General features: G+C 38.0%; 1 protein-coding gene across 1 annotated transcript in view; it reads left to right on the top strand.

The window, feature by feature from the left end:
* cntln (centlein, centrosomal protein) overlaps positions 1-23,332 on the top strand; it is a 133,414-nt gene that overhangs the window by 90,286 nt on the left and 19,796 nt on the right. The window contains exon 26 of the mRNA XM_041784419.1: positions 9,185-9,382. Coding sequence (XP_041640353.1) covers positions 9,185-9,382 — 198 coding nt within the window. The remainder of the gene's footprint in view (positions 1-9,184; positions 9,383-23,332) is intronic.

Genomic DNA, 23,332 nt, shown 5'->3' on the forward strand with positions numbered 1-23,332 from the left:
AAAAGTCAAATTGTATTGACCATGACTGATTTCTAAAATCAATAAAGGGTAAATTTTCAAGGGTAAATACTTGTTAAAGGTACTATATTTTGGTGCTGACAGGGTGGAGAAATTGCAGCTCTGTAAAAGTGGAAGGAAATACTCATGAGTGGAATTAGTTGGGTTTTGTCATTTTTGAAATATCCTGTTGTTCTGGTACACTCTTGAACTTCATAGAAAAGAAAATCAGGACATAAAATCAGGTGAATGCATTACTTTAAAAATCGGACTCTCATTTTCACATTTTACACATTGAACGAACAATCAAGAGATGGTCAAAGACAAGTAAATTTTGACTTGAACAACCAACACTATCATTTATGTATAATCTGCTTTAACTCCTAATATATCACCATCCCAGTAAAGATCCAGTATGATATCTGATTCGGTGTCACCAATGATGCAGTCATTAAACCGGACCATTGTACTGTTGAGAAAACTTCAAGGTAAGGCTCTTAATTTACCTGTCAATTGGCATTTCAGCCTCAGGATGAAAAGGCAGAGATCAAAAGAGTTGCTCTTTTGATTATCAGGAGGATATCCAGAAGGAGCCCAGAGTAAAACCACCACTCCTTAACACTGAAAGGAACCAGCTGAGAGGCTTCAGGCATCTCATCAGGATGTCAGTTTGAGGCTTCCCTGTGGACGCTCTCTAGGCATGTCCAACTGGGGGGAAAACCTGACCTAGAATACACTGAGGGAGTTTCTCATCCCACCTGGTCTGAGCAAGCCACAAGATCCCTCAGAAGTAGTAGGTGGTTAAGCAAAGAAAAGGGTGTTGGCACTATCTTGCTTGGGGGTGTTGAAATTAATAATTTCTCTGATGCATCGCAATGCGGAAGTGGATCATCAGTGCAGTGACAGAAATAATCAGACATACAGTCATGGACAAAAGTATTGGCACCCCTGGAATTTTTCCAGAAAATACACCATTTCTCCCAGAAATTGTTGCAGTTACAAATGTTTTTGGTTTTATACATATGTGTTTTGCCTTTATGTGCATTGGAACAACAAAAAATATCCAATGAAAAAAGAAAATTGACACAATTTTACACAAAACTCAAAAAATGGGCAGGAAAAAATTAATGGCACCCTTTTAAAACTGTGGGTAAATCATTTTATTTCAAGCATGTGATGCTCATTTAAACTCACCTGTGGCAAGTAACAGGTGCTGGCAATCTAGAAATCACACCTGAAGTTAGTTAGAATGTCTAAAAGTTGACTTAACCTTTGTGTTGTGTGCCTGTATGTGTCACACCAAGCATCGAGAAGAGAAAGAAGAGCCAAGAATTGTCTGAGGACTTAGGAAGCAAAATTGTGGAAAAACATGAACAATCTCAAGGTTTCAAGACCATTTCCAGAGATCCTGAAATTCCTTTGTCCACTTTGCGTAATATAATCAAGAAGTTTATAACCCATGGAACTGTGGCTAATCACCCTGGACGTGGACGGAAGAGAAAAATTGACAAAAGAATGCAACGCAGGATAGTTGGAATGGTGGATAAACATACATCATCATCTGAATGAGATGAAGCGCTATGGCAGGAGACCAAGGAGAACCCCACTGCTGACAAAGAGACATAAAAAAGCCAGAGTGGAGTTTGCAAAAATGTACCTGAGTAAGCCTCATTCTTCTGGGAGAACATTTTGTGGACAGATGAGACTAAGGTACAGCTTTTTGGAAAAGCACGTCATTCCACCATTTACAGAAAACAGAATGAGGCCTACAAAGAAAAGAACACAGTACCTACAGTCAAACATGGTGGAGGTTCTAAGATGTTTTGGGGTTGTTTTGTGGCCTCTGGCACTGGGTGCCTTGACTGTGTGTAAGGAATCGTGAAATCTGGAGACTGTCAAAAAATTTGGGGCCGCAATGTAGGACCTAGTGTTAGAAAGCTAGGTTTGCGTCAGAGGTCATGGGTGTTCCAGCAGGACACTGACCCCAAACATACCTCAAAAAGCACCAAGAAATGGTTGGAGACAAAGTGCTGGAGAGTCCTGAGGTGGCCAGCAATGAGTCTGGATCTAAATCCCATTGAACACCTATGAAGAGATCTCTCACCCATGAAGAGATTTCTGAAACAATTCCAGGGCTGCCAATACTTTCGCCCATGACTGTACCTTACGGAGTCCAGGGTTGGACTCAACACCTGGCATCTGCATGTGTTTTAGCATTGATCAATTTGTTCATCAATTTGTCTTTTGCTTGTTTTACTTTACGAGCAGAGCCAGGTGGGCCTACACATTCACTTACCAGACCCTTATCTTCTCACATCAGAACTTGTGTCAGTATTCACAGTGATAGGCTATGTGCTTTTGTAGTTTAGCTCGGTGTCATTTGAGAATAGAGAGGCTTTCTCTTGCTACCTGACCTTTCTAAAGGTGTGTTTAAACTGATGTCTCCTTTCTCTTAAGTCAAGGTTGATTTAAAAAAAGCAGTCTATGGCTGTGACTCAGGCCCAAAAAAGGAGAAGATTAGAAGATATACTTAATCCCTGAGGTAAATTTAACTTTTACTCTCTGTTTTTCAAACATGTACATCAGCCAAGGTAAAAAGTAAAAAGGAGAGGTTGTAAATACTGCAACTGTGCAGTGTTATCAAAAATCATTGCTATTGGTAGCTCTGCAAAGTTCTGCTAATTCAATAATAGATATTCTATTTCTAACAAGCTCACACAAGAAATGGCAATTATGAAGTTGAATTATTTTTATTTTGAAAGCCTCACATTAGGACATGGGGTGTTTGCAGTGGTAGGAACTTCACAACCCAGATGACTGAAATATAAACATGAGGGGATATTGAAAAGGCTTTTTCAGGTTCATAACATGTTTGGCTGTTTCATCTCACCTCATAAATTCATTAACTTTATAAATAAAAGTGCATCAATGATGTCATTATCTTGCCTCTAAATAATGGTTTTGTTTCAGGTAAATCATCCCTAGAAGACATAGCTGCTGTAGAGACTATAACAAATAAGTGATAAATATTTGTTTAAATTATCAACTAAATAACACAAATAAAGTAGAATAACTAAAAATAACCTTTTCTGTTTAGTAGTGAGACCAAGAGCATGTCTGTATTTTCTTTTACAGTTTGAACTGTTCCCCTTATAAAGTTACCTAGTATATAAACTTGTGATATGTGATATTATTGTTGAGCAGATATTAAAGTCCCTGTAAAGTGATGCAGATAATTTGTATTTTAGGTTTTTTGTATGACGGGCAACAGTTTTATAAACCACAAGGCTGAATTTCAGTCATGAAAAACATCTTTAAGTATAAAAAATTAATCTTCAAAATCATGGAAAAAATTAGGCAGTAATTAGAGATAGATTACTCTCAGTAAAAAGTCTCAGTTTCATTTTCTCATCTTTTACTTAATACTTCAGATAATCCTAATTTCTCTTTTTCTGTGACGTTGTCACTCTTCTTCATGAAACATTCTTGTTGTTCAGTTGCTGCTGGAAACAATCTATAGCCTGGTGTTGTGCTTCAAAACAAAAGTCTTCAATTGTGAAAAGGATTGGAAGCTTTTATTGTGATAGACTTGGCAGGTATGACATGTCTCTTTCATTGCATACTTTACTGATACTTAGCATGGCAGCGCTAACAGACAGGAGGGATTGAATTGTTGCTGCCTTGAGAGAGACACAGCCACAGTCAGCTTCTTTTAATGATACAGGGCTAAAGACAAGTGAAATATGGATTAAAACACACATTCAGCAGGTGAGATGTTTGGTCCTGCTGTATCCAGTTCAAGTGAAAAATAGACAAGCTCTCCAGCATTTTGCCTGCCCCTGACCTTATAAACTAAGGCCAGAGCTTCCTTGCTCTGTGTCAGAGTAGAGACAGAGTTCTTGTAAAAGTTTTGGCAAAATCTTTTTGTTAAGATGCATTAAATCACCTTTAGGCCACCATGGCTGATAGATTTGGCAAATTTAACTCATAATGAACAAAAATACAGTATGTAGCTGGCTGTTAATTTCCAATGAAGGCAGTGACATCAGCTAATAACAGACTGTTTTTAGATTGACTGCTCGTATTTTTAAGTCATTGTAGTGTTAGGGGGTTGGGGTAAACTATAGCACCTTGGGACATCATTGGCTGCTATATTTGCCCTGCTGTATGCACAAATATATCAGAGGAGTTTTGGACTGCACCAACAGACCTACATCAGCCAAAGTCTTTTTCTGTATTCATTATCATTCCTCACACTTTAAAGTGTGTTTTAAGGACTGAAATTTGTGAATTTGTTCATCCTCAGTCTGTAAATTGCATGTTTTAAGGACTGATGTTTTAGGTCTGAAGTACGTTTAAATATTGGGATTGGCTAATATGCATAATATGTAAATATCAGCCCACTGAATTTTGCCAAAATCCAATTGTTTGTCAAAAAAAAGAGCACCTGGTAGATTATTGAATCCTCCAGCCACAATGGCAAAGTAGTACCTGAACAAGTTAGTCTCCTTCCCTGGTATCCAAAACTTGAGTAAAATAAGCAACTGGACTAGTTTGAGGTTCTTGAAAATATTTCAGCTCTTCTCCATAAGGCTTGTTCAGGTTGTTGAGGGGCAAAACAAGAGCAGTTTTCCCTTAAGATAAAGCTATGGATAACCATGACCTTGGTCAGTGAGAACCTATACTGACATCTTCCCTTCCTGGTACTTACAAATTTGGACTTTTTTCTTAAGTAAAGGGAGAATCAGACCACCTAGGTGAATAATCTGTATGATATATCTGTATGTGGGCGGCATTGTCTTTGTTAAGGCCTGATCTATCACCTTGAGTTGTGTTGGTGTGTCTCTGTCTGTCTATGCGTGTCTGGCAGTGACTGATAAAGACTCTCCATCACCTCTGCTCAATTGACACCTGCCTATCAAAGGAACAAAAAGGTTTGGCAGAGATGGATAGTGGTGGCAGCGTATTTGTACACACACATAAATCAAGTGGCACATTATGGACTGTGATTAGTGGCAGTTCTCTTCTTTTTTTCTTGTCACAAGCAAGGATTATCAGAAATATTAAAAAAAAAAAAAGAGTTTCTGTAGGGCTCACTTGCAACTTTGGAGAAATGAAGGTTGATAGAATGTTTCTTCCTTTGCAGCTTTTAGTTCTTTCACAAAACTCGCCCTCTGGCCAACAATTTTTCATACATATGCATTTATATTGTAAAGACGATCCACATGAATACAACCTTCATGTTACCTAAAAATAGAAGCTGCATTACACGTGAACACTTACATCTTTAGACATGCATAGGAAATACAGTTCATGTTCGTATATCTCCTCTCCTCGATTCCCATAACCCTAGGCTGGTGGGGCCATTGTGTTGTTGTTGAGGATTCACATCATTGTTTGTCTCCCCCTGGCTCCTGTGATTCCCTATAAGAACACCGAGCCCTTTGATTGGACTGCCTGACGTCCGGAGGAGATTTACTCTTGTCATGTATTGATCAGGACCGGGGGGCTGTGCATGTGTGTGTATGGATGTGTCTGTGTGTGTCTTTATGAGCTTGTTTTTGTTCTTTGGGCCTGTATTTGCTGTGTGTGTGCGTGTGGAGATTTTTCTTTATTGTGTGCCAGCAAACCCTCTTGGCCCCCTGCACACGCCCCAGGCTGCAAGCACTGCTGTTGAACTGCTAAACAGTGGCCCTGCATGTAGTGACTACTCCACAATACAGACACTCAGACTGAAGGTAGTCCCTTTGTGAAGAATGTTTGGACTTGTAATCCAAGGATAAGATTATACACACTTTGTTTAGTTTCTTTATTTCTCCCAAAAGGATTATGGAAGCATTGTGATCCTAATACCTCTGCATATGAAGTAGTCTATAACAATGTTTTAAGAACACAATTATCTGTAATCACCCTACAGTATACACCTTTTATAATCCTTTTTTGTAAAGTTGCTCATGCCAACTTTCTGAAATTGTAGAAAAGACAAACAATAACAGATTATTCTATCAGTTCCTACATAATCTAACACAATTAAATAACTTTGTCCTGCTGCTCTGCTTTTTATGTTTTAGATCATCCCTTTGTGTCTTCATGTGTGTGAAGAGGTTCAGAGGTAGCCAGTTATTAAAGAGGATATCTTTATGTGCTCATTTGATCCCCATCTCCATTCCCTAATCCTCGTCCTGTCTAAATTGCCCCTCTGGCAATAGTGATTGTGGTACTGGCTGGGCTAAGAGCTCCTAACAAGCACACACAGACACATCCACGTGCACACGCACACACATACACTCCATGTATGTATTTAAATAGCCTGTGTGCGAACGCTTGCATATCCCCCTCCCACCCTCCGTCTCTTCCAGGGCTGAGAATTAGCGATAAATTTACCCCCTAATGTCTTCCTGGATTATTCCACATGCAATGTTTGGGTCAATTGAATGTAACCCTTGACTAGGGACAGAGAATATCTGTTAGGCTGTAAATAAAGGAACAGGATCTACGACCTTTCATTAATGAGCTGTATATTCCTTAGAGGTAAACACAGATCTCCAAAAGAGATCAAGTGGCCTTCTTTCATTAGGAAATGGACAAGGTTGTCTCTTCCTACTTAGGTCTGCTACACTGAATGCTCACTAACACAGTTCTGAAATAATCTAATTACTTTTATTGAGATTTAAAATGTGTTTTTAATTAATCTTTCAGCACCTCAGTTTTCTTGGGGCGAATCAAACAAATCAAAACTTACTGGTTTGGATAACTTTGATTGATCTTTTTCTGTTATTTCAGACATTGGATTGCTGAACTTAAGTGCTTTCTCCAGCACTTTTGCACACTTCTTCATCACCAACTCATCAGTGGTGTTAACTTTCAAATGCACTGCATACTTGTTGGCTGATGACAGAAGAGGCTTTTTCAGTTTGATTTGAAAAATTAAAACCATATTCTGGGCACAAAGTAGACAGGAATTTGGGATACCTGGTAAAGATAAAGCCAGATGACACGTAGCTGTCATCATGCTGGAGTATTTTGGCCTCATTTCCCACCTATTTAGCCCTGCTGCTAGGTTGACACTGGAGGATGGACCTTAGATTCAGCTGTCTCTTTCTGGTGTCTTACTTTTAAAAGCAAGCTTACAAGCTTGTTTAGTGACCCCAGCAATGAAATTGTAATTTCAAATAAGGGGCATATGGGACTACTTGTTGTCATGTTCTGCAATATGAAATAATCTTTATATCCAAGATAATTGCAGATTATTTTCTCTGCATCCTTGACAAAGTCAGATGGTAGCCCCAGTTAAGAGTAAAAAAGCAAGTGTTCTTCTCAGAGGTTTACTTAAACACTAGTGCTGTCAGCATTAATGTATTGATCGCCATGCAGTTAAGGTCCATGATCACTGCATTAATGTTCATTTCATTTTGATGCTTTACTGGCCCTTTCAGCACATTTTGGTTAAGCTACTGCAAGCAAAGAATAGCACTGAAACTTTTTCCTGACAGAAAAGGGGTTTTTGCTCCTCTCTCAACCTGTACCAGTTTGAGTTTGAGATTGTTATGTGCAGCGGTTTAGTTGTCCTGTAGGCTGGTATATACAATGGCTGCGACCAGTGTAGTGATTAGCTTGGGTGTATAGTATAGCGGTAGTTTAATCAGCACTGAGCCACAGATCGTTATGAAACAGCTTCTGTTGGCAGGGAAGATGTTTTTGCTTTCTTTCAACAAACCGTGGCATGAGTTTTATCCACCTACAAGCCCTAGGTTTCATAAACTACAGCAGTGCTGAATGTGGATTGTATGGGTGTGCATGGCAGGTGTGACCTGTGGTGTAAAAGCACTTTGAGCAGTCAGACAACTAGAAAAGCGCTATACAAGCTCAAGTCCATTTACCATTTTACCTTTAGTTTATGACTGCACAAAAATCCAAAATAAAACAGAGGAATTTCAAAATGCACTGAAAGGTTAGATTAATTGGGACTACAGAACCTGTAATTAATTGTGATTTTAAAAAATGCAATTGTCTGACAGCTCAATTGAAATGATTTTTTTTTTTTTTTTTATCATTTGACTATGATCCTTTATGTTTCCTCAAACATCTTCTTGGAACTTCTGAATGTCTCTGCTCTCCTTTTGTTTTATTTATTCATTAAACTCTTTATTGCCGTTAATAAACAGCACTCCACACACTCCATCTCTAAGCCTCTAACCACTCACTCAGCACTCTCCTGTGAGAAGCACTGCTGGCTCTCTAAACTGCACCTGGCCTACCTGTGTGAAATTATGAGAGAGGAGTCGAGATGTTTTCCTATGTTCATGTGTGATTACCCTTGTAACTATGATGCACTTAGACTCGTATGTTTGTACTTGTGTTTTGTATATGTGTATACACTCTACTTCTCTATTGCATGGTTCTATTGCGTTGTGTCCAAGAGCTTCTTGTACTTCACTTTTTTGTTGTTGTTGTTTTTGTTTGTCTGTACTGTGAGTTCTCCTGTCTCCAGCTTCCCTCATCTGACCATCTATTCCAAGGTCAGCTTTTCAGCAGGCTTACAAGGGAATGATACAGAAGATTATTGCCTCGATCAATAAGCTCAAAATGAAGCAAAGGGGAGTTTACTTTATTGACTTTCTCGTGTACAGTGGCAGTTTTAACATTTAATTGTCTCTCTGTATTTAGAGCAAACTCCCATTTAGTGCTCGACAACTGTGCCGTCCCAAGCCTTCCCCGTCTCGCTTGCCATTCACTCGGGCCCCATTTAAAACAGCCCCTCATAGCTTAATTATTAACACTGTTATGCTGCCCTGTTGTACTGTGAGACATTCAGAAAGCAAATAAATAAATGAATGGCTGTATTTTCAGCAGCTCTCTGTCTTTCTCTCTCTGATGCATGATTCTCTGTCTGTGGAGATTTTAGCAAAACTTGGGGTGCGTTTGGTATCAAAGCTGTGTTCCCTCAGCTTTCAATCGACAGGGCAACAAACCCTCAGGTCCACATTCCTACAAGGGAGCTTGAGGCGAAACCGAAGAGAATCTGAGTGTGTCAAACTCAATATTCCTCCATAATGTACTAGGCCTCTCTGGCGCATGCTTGATCAATTTCATTTATTCATCTGCCAGGCAGAGCTATCCCTCTTGTTTTTCTGTATCCATTTCATCATCCTTCTTCTTTTTATTTCTTCTTCTCCTCCTCCTTCAGGCCCTGGCCAGTGAAATACTTTTAGACGTTCAAGAGGTCAAACAGCAGTTGATGAAGAGGAGGAGGTCGAGGCAGGCCAGCTCTGTGGCGGCAAAGGGCAGCCTCTCAGCCAAGTCCATGATCAAAGCCAAGTCCATCGCTGCCTCAATCCTCAATATGTCAGAGAACGATCTAGCGGACATAATGGACACTGACCAGGTAAGGCCAAGGGACAGTGGGTCAACATTTCATACAAACACTAACTTGAGGATCTTTATCAGATCTAAATTATACCCCAAGCACTCAGCATACCTCTAATTGATTTTCTTTACTGTAAAAATTCAAAACCTCCTGAAAGTTTTCAGGGGGTTTTGCTCAGAGATTGCACCAGAGGACTAAGAAAGACATTATACTATCAGTATCAACATGTAGCCTTGGGTGTCTTCTTTGTCAATTGAGGCTAAATGAGTGGCAAGGAGCTACTGTAACTTTTTATCCTCTGGGAGCAGATACTATAGAGTGGAATTGGTGAAAGTAAGAGGAAATATGAAGAAACAAAAGCTCTCCATTCTTAGTTCATTTCACGTTTATCTAACAGTATTTCACCTCACTGAAAATCTTTGCTTCTGTCTTGGCGTTTCATATCGATGGGTGGATAGATTTGGGCAAGTAAGCAAGGTTGAACACCAAGTAAAGGTGAACCACACACAAAGCCATATAACTAATAAGTTTGGAAGTTGTAGTGAGATAGAGAAAGATGTGTCTTCATGTTTAAAGCAGCTGTTCTTGCTCTAAGCAAGATCAAAAACCTGTCAACACCTGCAGCAGCTGTCAGGTTGTTATAAGATTTAATATGGCACAAGTTGAGTGAGTACAACTCTTTCTTTTCTGCTGAAAGCAGTCACTGAACTGAAAATTCTTCCTATTGACTCTTGTTTTGGAGTTTGGCACTTTTTTCTAACTTGGTGGGCCCTTTCTCAACCATAGATCACCCAGCCTTGTCATCAATTAGCACTCCCATGTTACAATCAAGCTCCCATCCCAGGGGACTTCCTCCCATCCATCACAAGATGAGAGAGGGCTCAACAGACACTTACTCACACTTGAAACCAATTTTAGCCCTTTGTAGCCCAGCTCCACCCAGGAGATGACAGGGAACAGTTTCTCACTTGACAAAAAGTCCCCCTCATCAGAGCTGAAACCTCTATGGGGAGAAAAAACTCTTCTCCTCGACACTTTTTTCTTTGTGTCGCATTAATGGTGGTTAATAGCAGCCTGCTTGGTGCCTTAATGTGAAACATGCTCTTCCTGATTGTTAATTCAACATTGAAAGATCCCAGTACTCACGAGAATGCACACACAAACCAGGGCATGAATAAAGTTGCATCACAGCATGAGCTTTACAAACTAGGTATGATTATGAGTAACCCAGTATGACTTCAAAGGCCACAAATAAATGCCCAGAGAAATGTTACAGTATTATACTTTCATCTACAAGTGTACAGGAGGTGTACAGCTTTTTCACTTGTGTACTCATTAGGGATTTACAATACTGGATTTTTGCCCATAGCCAATAGCTAGTATTTACAAATTACTTTTAGCCAATAAAGTTATCGATATTTAAATGTAGTTCAGACCTAAAGCTTAAGTCCTTAGAACACGCATTTTAAAGTTTGAGGATGAATAAATAAACATATTTTGTTTTACACACACACTACAGGCTCGGTTACAAAAATCCACCACTTTCTGCTGCCGATTAACAACACTTTAGCTTTAAAGCAAAAAAAGGCACAATTCATATTACATCCATAATATGAATAAGCATTAAGTGATAAGAACAAGAATTCAAAATAGGTGCCTTAATCCCCAAATGCATTTGATTAACACACTGCAGCCGAAGAAACGTGCTCTTTTGATGTCTTCATAATAAAAAAAAAAATTCTTGTTCTTATGGTTGAAAGCAAAGGCATCAATGAGTTTAGTCCAGCTTGGTCCAGGACTCAGATTCTGTCTGAGTTTATTGCCAGCAGTACCAGGTTGCTGGTCCGAGAGTCTTCGCTGCTGTTCCTCAACTCATTCTTTAACCTTTGCAGACATGAAAAGCTCATTCATGAGCTCATCACAGTTCACTGATTTGACTGGGAGGGTCAGAGATGTGGATAGGAGTTTAAATAAGTCTATAAAGGCATCCAGAGGTTTTTGCCTTGTAGACCAAACTTCTTCCCCTGAGTGGGATTAAAATCGCTGCACTCAGGATGACCAATGTTTTCCCTGCGTAATTGTCCATCAGCCACAAATGCAGACATCGTATATCATTTTGGTGAGCGACTCAGTTCAATCTCTGGACTGATTTAATCCCTCATTAATACAATCTGTAATGCCAAACCAATATCAACTAATTTTACATACCATTTAATTTTATGTCAACAAGAAGTGAAATTATGGTCTTGATCACTTAAGTTCAAAAGAAACATCGTTTATAAATCCTGTGGCATATTTAACTCCAGCTCTCATCAAATAGTAAAAATTCTTCCCACAACAGAAATAACAATTCTATATAACTGAACATTCAATCCAAATCTGGACACAGGCTGTCCTATGACATGAGAGGTCAGCATGTGTAGTCTTGATGCAGCGCTAAAATGCATCCAAAACACATGGAGATGCCCCAGTTCATCACCCGTGCAGCTATGTCAGGGGGATTCAGATAGAGTGGACATGCAGAAGAATGACTGTAGGGCTCATACATGTGTTTAAAGTCAAGTTTTCACTCAGCAGGTGAGGGTTTGCAGCTCTATAAACTATACTGTAACTAAAACTATATCTATAATAGCGCAGCAGTGTGATGAATCTCCGCAGGATCCTGTCTCTCTTGTGCTCTCTCATTCTCTCTCTCTCTCTCTCTCTCTCTTGCTCTCTCTCCCTCCCTCCTTTCTCTCTCTCATTCTCCTCTCTGGACTCTGTGCACTGATCCCAGGTAAGGTGAAGTAGGGCTCAGATCAGGTTTTGTGAACAGGTTGCTATGTTAAAGCCATGAACAGTTATGCCGAATGTGTATTTAATGAATAATCCAGTCTTCTAAATTCATCATCAGTGGATTTTAAAACATAAAATCTGTAAAAGTTTTCATACGTTACAAGGGTAGCCCACAGGACGTCTCGTTGGAGCAAATCCAGCCCCTGACCCAAAATGAGTTTCAGACCCTTGCTTTAAAGTGTGGGGAGAAATGATAAAGAAAGAAAAAAACTTGAGCTGACGTAGGTCTGTTGGTCCAGCCTAACACTCCACTAACTTGTTCGTCTGTACGGCTGATATATTACATCTCATACAGGCCGATATTTATAGTCAAAATATTGATTGTAAATATCAGCAAAGACGTTCATATCTGTAGACAAGAGAAGACAAAGTGTCTGAGTTTTCATTATATTTTAGCCCTTTTCAGCCTCTGTAGTTTTCATCTTTGTTGACAAAAACTCAATGACATTTTGGTCTAGTTTACATCAATAACATCTTTATATTTTAATAATAATAATTATATTTAATATTAATATAATAATAATAATATTTTATTTGTATAGCACCTTTAAAAATAAAGCAAAGGCATGAACTCATGGATTGATAAAAAACATTAACAATCAAACCATACAAACAAGGCCATGACAGTCAACAAAAAGTCAGAAAAAAAATGAACACAATGGGAATGACACAGAAAAATCAAGAAAGGAAGTGAAAATACTAATGATGGGAATATTTAGGAAGAGACACATACGATATACAATATAATTTAAATAGAAAAAAGTCAAAAATGAAATGGAGACACAATTTTAGACATCATTTTTTTTGTCAAATCATTTTCTCTGTGAACCAAACTTAAAAGCCAAATTTTAAAATGAATAGAAATGTAGAATATAAATGCACTATCAATATTTTAATTGATTTAAATTAAAGTGATGAAAATAACAACATACCTTTAATGAAACACTTTTAATTGCAATAGTGTTCTTTATAGCAAGAAGGGGAATTATGATTTGATATTGATATGAATACCCTTATCAGTACTTCTTAACAAGCTCATTCTTTATCAATATAACTATAAACACTTTTTTGTTATATGATGGAAAGACAAGACAACAATACTTTTTTTTTTTTTAACAGAAGTCATTTATCTGATTTTTATTGAGAAAAGCAAAAACTAGAAAAACAAATCTATTTCTCCTTAGGACACTTGTATTTATTCAAGTTTCTTGTTTCATTTGTGTGACATTTGAACACAGTAATGATGACTTTTTTTTAAGCCTTGACTAGCCATCATTTTACTGAGCTGTCTTTGAACGTATTACGGTGTAATGCGTCGTCACTTGGTTCAGTTCACTTACTCACTTTAACCTTCTGGCTTCAACACCGATTTCAACATTCACTATTTTCATCAAGCAGGAGTTTGGGAACCTTTTTTACAGATTTTGGAGCAAAAATGAAGAATAAAAGTACAGCAGAGACAGCTAATGTTATTTATCAGCATGCTATCAGGAGATCTTTTTTTAAACAACATTTTTGTTGAGTTTGATGCAAATACTACCCCTGACATAAATGGAACGTATTAAACCTACCCAATAGCATGCACCACCTGTCCTCAAGAGCATTGATAAACATCTTTTGTCATGTTTTTGTTTGTGAAATTAACTTTGGCACTGTGCCTGTTTATTTTGATGGTGGTGAGGTTGGAATTTGTGCTACCTAAAAATCTAGAAATCCCTTTAAAATCAACCATATCTTTTTATAGATGCTTAAAAAAAATGAAGGATCCATATCTGTGTTTGGAGTTTCAACATAGCAAGTGTTGGGATTTGCATGTAGTTTGGGCTGTATAAACTAAATGGCATTATTGCAGACTTCAGTGTATGCAGAAGAAACTGTTCTTGTGGCCTGCAAAAATCAGGGTGAACATTACTAACCCTATATCTTCACAAAAGTGCAACTGACAGACCATGGGGGAAAAAAGCAATTGATCCAACCCCCTTTCAACAAAATTTTTAGATGTAGGCTATTTGGCCTATACCATGTGGGCCACCCAAGTATATTTACAGCCACCCACATATATCTGTTGACTGTTTTCTTCTTTTTTTTTTTTTTTTAAAGCCCATACATAATAACCATCCATGCTCAAGAGAGGTGCATTTAAACATACATTTACTATTTAAGGAGCAACTTTTTATGTCAAAAAAATCAGCTTCTTATGTTGTAACTTTTTTTTCTGCAGCTGCTTGCTTTCGGCTATGATAACAAGAGAAATGTTTCAAGGGGTGAGTGATGATATTTGAACATCTTTGTACAGTGCTTTGTTGATAAATACTGTCAAAAGAGCAGAAACACACAAAAACAGAAACATGTTGAATGAAGCAGGTGGGATGACCCCCTCTGTTACCTCTACCACCCAGGTACTGCCTCATTCTGTTAGAAACACTGATTACGTAAGTCTACTCTTGAACTAAGACTCAGCAGAAGAATGGGCATTAATTTCAGCGTGTTTTAAGACAGAACAGATGGCGTTTATGGTGAAATGTAAACATTGCACAGATATAAGTCTTGGCTGGAAGCTACTGTAATAACTAACACTGGCGACACTTAATTACTGAGAAATTTGCTTCTTATCCCAGAGGTAGAAACTGTCCTTAGACAAAGACTGACTATAATTGTTGATGGTTGCTGGTATTTGCAGATGGGTTCAGAGACTAAACTAGGCTAACAAAACCAAAACTTAGCTAGCTACAGAAACCTTATCCAACCTGAGTTTGTGTCACAAGGTTACAATGTTAGAAGCTTTTGTAACAGAGATGAAGTTTCCATGATGTTTCAGAATTGTAACTTTGCTCTCTTACACTCTTAAAACTGTACAGAGCTGGCTGAGAGCAGACTGTCTGTTTTTCTTTATACTTGAGAATGTGACACGAGGTTATGAGGTTGTCCCAGCAGTCTTCAAAAGTCTGATACATAGCAAGTGTATTCATTTATTCACTTGGTTATGCGATACCAGTGTGCTGAAAGAGAGCTCAGGGCTCAGTGGGAATGCTATTACTTTCCAGTTTTACTTTCAAATCAGAAAAACTCCATTGCCAACAGAGCTACTTTTCTAAAGTTTGCCACATTCTCTTGTCAAAAATATTTTCAGATGTTTTTAACATTTTAAGGCACTGCGCTTTGGTTTTTGAAATCGATGCCTCCTTTGAATTTCAGGTGTATCAGAATTTTTTTAATGAATTATTCCTGGTTTTGGTCATATCCAGGGAACAGATAACCTTCATTTAATTACAACCATGTCTTTCCAAATTCAACATATATTCTGCACTCTAAAACAATAGTTTTGGTTTGTTAGTTTTTTCCTATTAAGAAAAGATGTCATTAAGCTGGATGAGTTTTTATGAAGAGAAATACAGTTGTGATGAGGATATTTACAAAGGTGGGTTGTTTTTATAAAGAAAGAGTCATTTGTTTGGGCGTGTCATGGAAGTAGATTAGAAGTGGCTGTTTATTAGAATAACTTGACAAGATTTAGGAATGGGAAAAGCCATGTTTTTAAATAGTTTTAATTTTTGTTTTAATTTCTACTTGAACAGAAACTGAGAACCCTCCTGCAACCACAGACTCATGCAAAAATAAACTTTTAATCAATGTGTGATGTGTGTGTGTTCTCAAACATCACTCACGTTCACACACATGTATGATACAGCTCACTGTTTCCCGCCTCTGTCCGTTCTATAGCGTGCAGAGAGGGCCCAGCAGCTCCAGGCTCCCTGAACAACTTGTTGTGGAGTTAATGATCCAGATGTAATAAGACCATAATTGCCAGGCCAGTTTGTTTTGCACCTAATGTTTGATGGAGGGTCAGTGCTTTGTTGTATATACACCAGGGGTGGATAAGCACATTCACTTTTACACACAGCGATGCTTCCCCCTTTAGAAGGCTTCAAGGCAGTAGTCACAGCAAATACCACTTCTCACTCGCCCTTTTTCTCACACTAATACAAACAAACTCCCTCCACCCCACTACCACCTACATCTGCTAAGTGCCAAATGTAAGTAGATTGATGAGTAAATTTTATTGGATTTTTTTGTGGCAAAATTTTGTACCAAAATAGTTAAGTTAAAGAAAACTATGCTGAGTTTAATCTGTGTTTGGTGTGAGTGAAGCTTCTTTCTTCTAGTCAACTTTTGTCTGTGTGTTTAAACATCACATTAGCACTCTGTAAAAGTCATAAGTGTTATAGTGCAACCGAACCTTAACAATGAAAATGCTAACCTTGCAAGGCAGATGGATTTGCCAGGATGTGAATCTGCCTTGAGGTAGATCCATCTTGCAAAGCTCCAGTCTGAAATGTCTGTGCCCACTCTGAGAGGGAATGGGCCTATCAGCATCATTTGAAGAGAACAAGGCTGTAGCTAAAGGCATGGTTTAGTTGTACTACAAATTGATGAACAATGGCTACCAGTGAAGTGATTAGCTCAGATAGCTATAGTGGAAGTTTTGATAGATCTGGTTTTTAAGTTATTATTGGAGAGCAGAGACCCGTTGATTCACCAACTGGCTTCACTCGTAGTTAACAATTGTAACCACTGCTTGATGGGCTCACATTATTTCGTGTGAGAAAACAATTTTTGCCAACTTCAGCAGATTTGTTAATCATGGATGTACTTTTATTATGCATTTTTAATGTCAATGAACTTAGTAGGCAGGGGTGGCCTGGTAACCCCAAACTTAAAAAAAGGCCATTAACAATTTTTTCTACCTTCTTGTTGAAATTATTCTTAAGATGTGAAAAATCCTCCATTCTGCCAGTTACATTTGTGATTTCATCTGAATTAACATGATACCTTGAAATACATTGAAACACATGTACAGATGAGGACAAAATGATTAGCCCCCCTATGAAAATACAATTTTTTCCCAAGTATTTCCCTAGTGGTACTAAACAGAGCAAGGGACATTTCACACAGTATAATATCCTTGTTGTATTTTGGAAGCCTACATTATTTTGTTACCAGGGTCAAAATTATTATGCCCCGATGCTAATTGTCACTTGTGTCTCTTATTTGTTGGACTGCGGGCTGTTACCTGCAGTCATTTGTTGTAGTTTTCAACAGGTCTCAGACACACCTTCTTAGGAATCCCCGCCCATTCTTCTTTGGCAAGTCTTTCAAGCTCCTGCAGATTTGATGGCCTTCTGGCACTGACTTTGGTCTTCAGTTCACCCCACAGATTCTCTATTAGATTCTAGTCAGGGCTTTGTGTTGGCCACATTAGTCTTCTGAAGGTAGTTCTTAACCAGAAGTGATGTATATTTTGGGTCGAAGACAAAATGATGACCCAGACCCAGGTTTGCTGCTGACTGCTTGAGGTTTTCTTTCAAAATCTTCCCGTTTCCTTCTGTCATGATGATCCCTTCCACCTTTACAGGATTCCCGGTTCCAGAGGCACTGGAGCTTCTCACAGCATAAAATTCCCACTGCCATGTTTCACTGTAGGGATGGTGTTCTTTGGGTTTCATGCCTCTCACTTCTTTCTTCAAACATGGAGCTCTAGTTTGGTCTCATCTGACAAGAGGACATGCTTCCAGTTTGCATAATCTTTCTTCGGGTTTTTCGTTGTCATACTCCAGTCTGTAATGAAGGTATCTCTTCTGCAGAAGTGGAGAATTTCTTAGTCAATTCCTGTACAGGGTGCTAATGATTGTCTTATTTAAGACTACAATTCCTGACTTGGTTGAGTCATTCACTAGTGTCTTGGCAGTTGTTCTGGGCTCTTTAGACACATTTCTCACTAGTTTTCTTTCCAGAGTCTTTGAAATCCTTCTCTTCCTACTTCTGCCAGGTTTGTTCTGGATTGTGTGGCTCTTCTTGAATTTCTTGATGATACTTCTCACTCCAGTTCTTGACACTTGGAATCACTGTAGTAAGTTTGTAGATCCCTCTCCTGCTTTGTGAGCATCAAGTCTTTTACTCAAGTTCTGAAGTAGAAACTGATTTATTTTATTTTTGCCCTGATGTTTTCTCAACTGACAGCTCAAACCCTTTCTGAAGTTTTTACTTTAATGTGTGGAAATTGGAAGATATCCCTCAGTTTTAACTTGATTTTACAAGCTTTGAGCATTACAAAGTTAAAATACATCATTGCACAATAGTGGTTTGTGCTTTGGCTCAACCAAAAGGTCAGTTCTAAAGGGGGCTAATAATTCTGACCCTGGTAGTTTTTTTGTTTTTGTGAAATACTGATGTGCCTGTGTGCAAAGTTAACTAATGTAAGTAATTCAAAATAAAACTAGGATGTTTGGAAAAGCTGTGTGAAAAATCCCTTGCTCTGTTTGACAGCACTTGGGAAGTACTTGTAAAAAAGTGAAGTTTTCATAGGGGGCTAATAATTTTGTCCTCCTCTGTACATGTGACACAAAAACAGAATTATCTTGGCCAGTAAACAAGTCTACCTAGCAAGCAGATTTCATATTTTGCCAGCCAGCTTGGCTGGTTAGTAAACTTTGGACCCTGTCATTAGGCATGTATTGAAATTAGACCCCTAAGGATCACCAAGGATCACATCAGGAAACAGGACCCATCTAAAGAGAAACACCTGAATTTGAGACCTGGGGATTAGAGCCCTGAAGACTTTTTTTCATGCAAACTGTAAAAACAAGAAAGCACTGAAGGACCAAAAAAAAAAAAAAAATCAATTTTTACCATTAACCTGCCAGCTACAGTTGAAGGTTGTTTTTTAGTTTAAGAGTCAACAACAGCCATTACACCACTGGTAAGTGCCACCTCTTCACTGCAATGAACAGTAAGGTTTCTGTTAAGCTACTCTTTGCTAATGTGTGTGCCATAAGCTTTATTACGTTATTTTCTTGTTCAATTTCTAAAAGAAAAATGTGGTAGTTTATTGTACACTAGTACAATTAGCATTAGCTAACAACTTAGCCAAGGCTCCATTTGAAGCCTTTCCATCTGAAGTAGGGTATGATCTGACTGATGGAGTGTGTTTTTCTCAGTTAAAAGTGAATAAATATGGATAATATTAAAATGTCTGCAGTATAGAGTCCGCTGTATTACAATTGTCTGTTGGACAAAACAAGCTGCTCAACTTACTTACTTGATACCAAATAGGTACTGTGATATTAGGTAATTTAATGTGTAGCTACAGTGTTTTTCCCAGCCAAGGTTCTGCAGAGATGTAGCTCCAGGCCTGAGGAAATAAAGTTGATGCAAGCTCTTGAATTAAGTGTTGCTCTAACATGATTGACAACATAAAAATTACACTTTAATGGCCAAATCAATGGAAGGGGGTGCCTGTTGAGATATAGCTATCTTTTAAGATTCTGTTGTTACATATATCTTTCTGTATTTATTTTCAAAAGTTTTGCAAAAATCAGTAATTTACTTAACATTTTCTCTCAAAAGACTGTCTTTCTGCCCTTCCCCCTGCTCACTTTCTTAAGTCTGTGATGGAAGAGTGTACAGCTAAGCCAGTGATAGCTGATCCAACCTTCATGTTTAACAACGCTTATTTTTATTTCATGCTAAAACAAAGAGAAAATAATGTTGACAGACATATATAAAAGTATTATAACAAAAGGTTGTATTATATAACACAATTGAACATTTGGTTTTTGCCACCATCAGTAAAGTGGAATGTGAAATCTACATTTCTAAAATTTACAAATAGGACTTAAAATAACTTAAATGTTAACTTTATATAAGTTGAATTTAAGTATAAATAGATGATCAGCTGACTTTTACTGTTACTCTACAGATTACATTGATGAGTTGATCTCCTCTTTGATTGACTCTACTGAGCTAGAAACTGATGTAGGGTCTTAAAAAGCCCCATCCCAGGGTGTCATGTTTTAGTCAAGAGGCAGAATGAATCCTAAATATCTTTCTTTAGCATGGCACCATTCAAGCTGGTATGACTACTCTGATCCTGCAACCCCAACACCAGCACTCAAAACTCTGGTACACCAGGTGGCCTACAAGTAAGAACTAAAAAGAGGGTACACATTATTGAACTTATTATTAACTTATTATTTAAACATGCCTTTTTTTACCTTTTACAAGAAAGTATATTCTGAATTAACAGTCAGTTATTATTTGTTTGGTTTTATATTTAGTGCACATATATGTATAATAAACAAAGATATAGGATCATTATAAATCACAATGTAATTGTAAACAGTGTAGGGGGTTGTATATTTTGTTTCAGTATCGGCCTCTGGGTTTTGTCCAGTGGGCCTGTTACTAGACTTTACAGTGTGCTTAAGTTACATTTTCCATGGAGTGTAATAACAAAGTTATAGAAACTTCTTTTCTCATCGGTCGTATTTTGAGAATCAGATTATTGGGCAAATCAAACCATGCAATGAAAGCATAATAGAGACTCTTACTGCACCACACCTCTAAGCCATAAAGGCTCATAGTTAGCTCTATAAATGTTCATCACGTTCTGTAATGAGGACTCATTCAGACAAGCAGGTTCAAGAGCAGAATGATCAACCATACATCAGGATGGATTCTGCAACTGGTACATTTTTCTTGCAACATAAGGAGTTCAAAAGGGTAAGGGATTTTTTTTTTTTTTGCAAAATCAATTTATCTCACGTATGATACCTGTTGTATCTCTCTACAGCACATGTTTTCTACTTCTGTAGACATTGCTGTGCAATTCCCAGATGTGCCCCTCATTGAGGGAATGAGAAAATTTAGAGTACTATAGTATGATGTATGGACAGGGAAGGTGTCAAAGTCAAAGCTGGTTAGATGAGATCTGTTATGTACTGTACACGGGGATGCCCATTAAGCCCCCAATGAAATGCAATGTTTGATATTTTAGCTACAGTTGCACATGATAAAGCATAAGATATCAAACTGTTGAAGAACGCCAGAATGACACAAACGTGGTTACAACAGACATATAGGCAAGCCGGTGGTTAGCATGACACATGCTGTTTCCCTGTGCTAAAAACAGAATAAACATACAAAAAACAACATCATCTGGTAACAATCATCTAAGAAATCATCTACATTACCCAGCTCATAATAGGTGAGAATATTTATATTGCATACACGCAACAGCATTGTTATTACAGCACTTTATGCTTTAGATATTTCATTCTTTAGTTTTAGAAATTGTCCTTTATCTAAAAATGTGTTTTGGGGTTTGATCACAAAAAACTTTAATCTTCTCAGTTGCATTTTGATCCCCCAGGCACATCCATGTCCGCTCATAATGCGCTCTCTCCTTCCTTCTCTCACACCTGTCTGTGAGATCTTTAACCATTCTCAGCAGCAGTATGTTTAATAAACTGCTTTATTTACAATTCATGGGTCCATGGCCTGCTCAAAGATGAGCTTTATTCATGATGTACCGAAACATTTGATACATTTCAGGATGCAGTGCATGTTAAGCTACACACATGCAAGTAAGTGCAGAGAGAGGAAAAGAGTCATAATGGATGAGTTTGTCAATCGCAAAAGTTAATCTACTGTCAGGAACTACCGCCTTCCTGGACAGGCTGTCCACTGGCAGGCTTGCAGCCTTCTTTGACTAATGTTACGTTGACACGCAGTAACCTCTGCTCACACCTGACCAAATGGATGTTTGTTTTTGTATGAGAAGAGAGAGAGAAAGCAAGCTGATAGTCTAATGATCCAAACTTATTTGATGTCACTCATCTGCTACGACCTGTTATCATTTCCTCAAGCATGCAGATTACAACATGACATACAGGGGAAGTGTAAAAAATAATCGTAGTTATAATTTTATGGCGGACTTTGACGTATTAAGAGAGCGAGACTTGCAGGAATTTAGTGTTGTGTGCACGATTCCTGCAATCCAAAAGCAAATTAAAGGTGCTGATGTATATGACATCATGAAACATAGAAGTCAAGGGTTAAGCTAATATGCTCTCTAAATAAAAGTTGTGTTTCAGCACCGTTTCAAAGACCTGTGCGGTTCACCCTTCTGTCTGTGGATCTGACCTTTGTAGTCCGTCTGTTATTACTATGTCCTGCTAAGGAACTTTGAAAGACTGCTGGCTTGGATATCTCTTAAAGCTGCATTCTTTAGCAAGGCCCCTGAAAGTGAAGACTAACAGTGGCCATGTTTCTGTGTATGTCTTGGAGCAGCTCCTTTCTCAAGCTCAGCATCGACCAGTTATGCATGATGGTATGCATTCAAATTGTTATGCATAGATACACAACACATTAGACAGTTCACATACAGTTTAAGATATTGAATTATATACTAACAGTCTCCCTGTTAGGGAGCAGGTGACATCACTGACTCTCTCCTCAGCTCTGTGTCTGTCAGCAACAAACACTGAAGTTTTGCATCTGTAGGACATGAGAAGGGCACTTTAAAATACATCAGTCACTATGATTGTAACTAGTAATATTTCCACTCAACTTAATTCCAGTGTTGATTGCCATCTGCAACCACACTTTCCATCTTGCTCTTTCCTCAATCACAGCTTTAAATTGACAAAATGGCTGAGTACCTTTTTTCTTCATTGACTTTTAGTACTATTGAATGTAAAAAATTAAGGCTATTGTATCATGCAAATCATATGGTATCAACAAGTGTTGAAAACTTTTGGCAACCTTACAAGAAATTACCTGAAATTGGGTGCTTTGCTCTTCTGTTTTTCTTGCTGTTTTATGAAAACAAATATCAATACCATTCGATTTTTACTTTTTTATATAAAGTGTAAAATCCTGGCATTTTGATAACCCTGTTGTGTTGTGACATTATTAAAAAAAAAGCCCATGAATGACTACTTAAAAACTTAAGTGAAAACATGTTTTTCACTAAAGTTAGGAATTTTTCTTACTATTTTGAAAATAAATACATTATTTGTGCATAAAGTGGTTTTGGGTCAAATAATTTGATTAAGACCATACGTTAACTATGCACAGTAATATTTCTACCTTATTTAACTAGTTCAGCATTGATATTGACCATAGTTTTCTTAGCTGAAGGTCTTTCTAAACCATAAATAATCCTCTGGCAAAGTCAGCACCAAAAGCAAAGGCTCTATCTCTCTCTCTCTCTCTCTTCAGACAAGTGCTGTGTGTGGTTTAGCTAAGAACGCATACACTTCCCCCCTCTCCCCTCCCCTGTGTCCCTGTCAG

Source organism: Cheilinus undulatus, linkage group 4 (genome assembly GCF_018320785.1).
Source record: "Cheilinus undulatus linkage group 4, ASM1832078v1, whole genome shotgun sequence".
NCBI classification, from domain to species: Eukaryota; Metazoa; Chordata; class Actinopteri; order Labriformes; family Labridae; genus Cheilinus; species Cheilinus undulatus.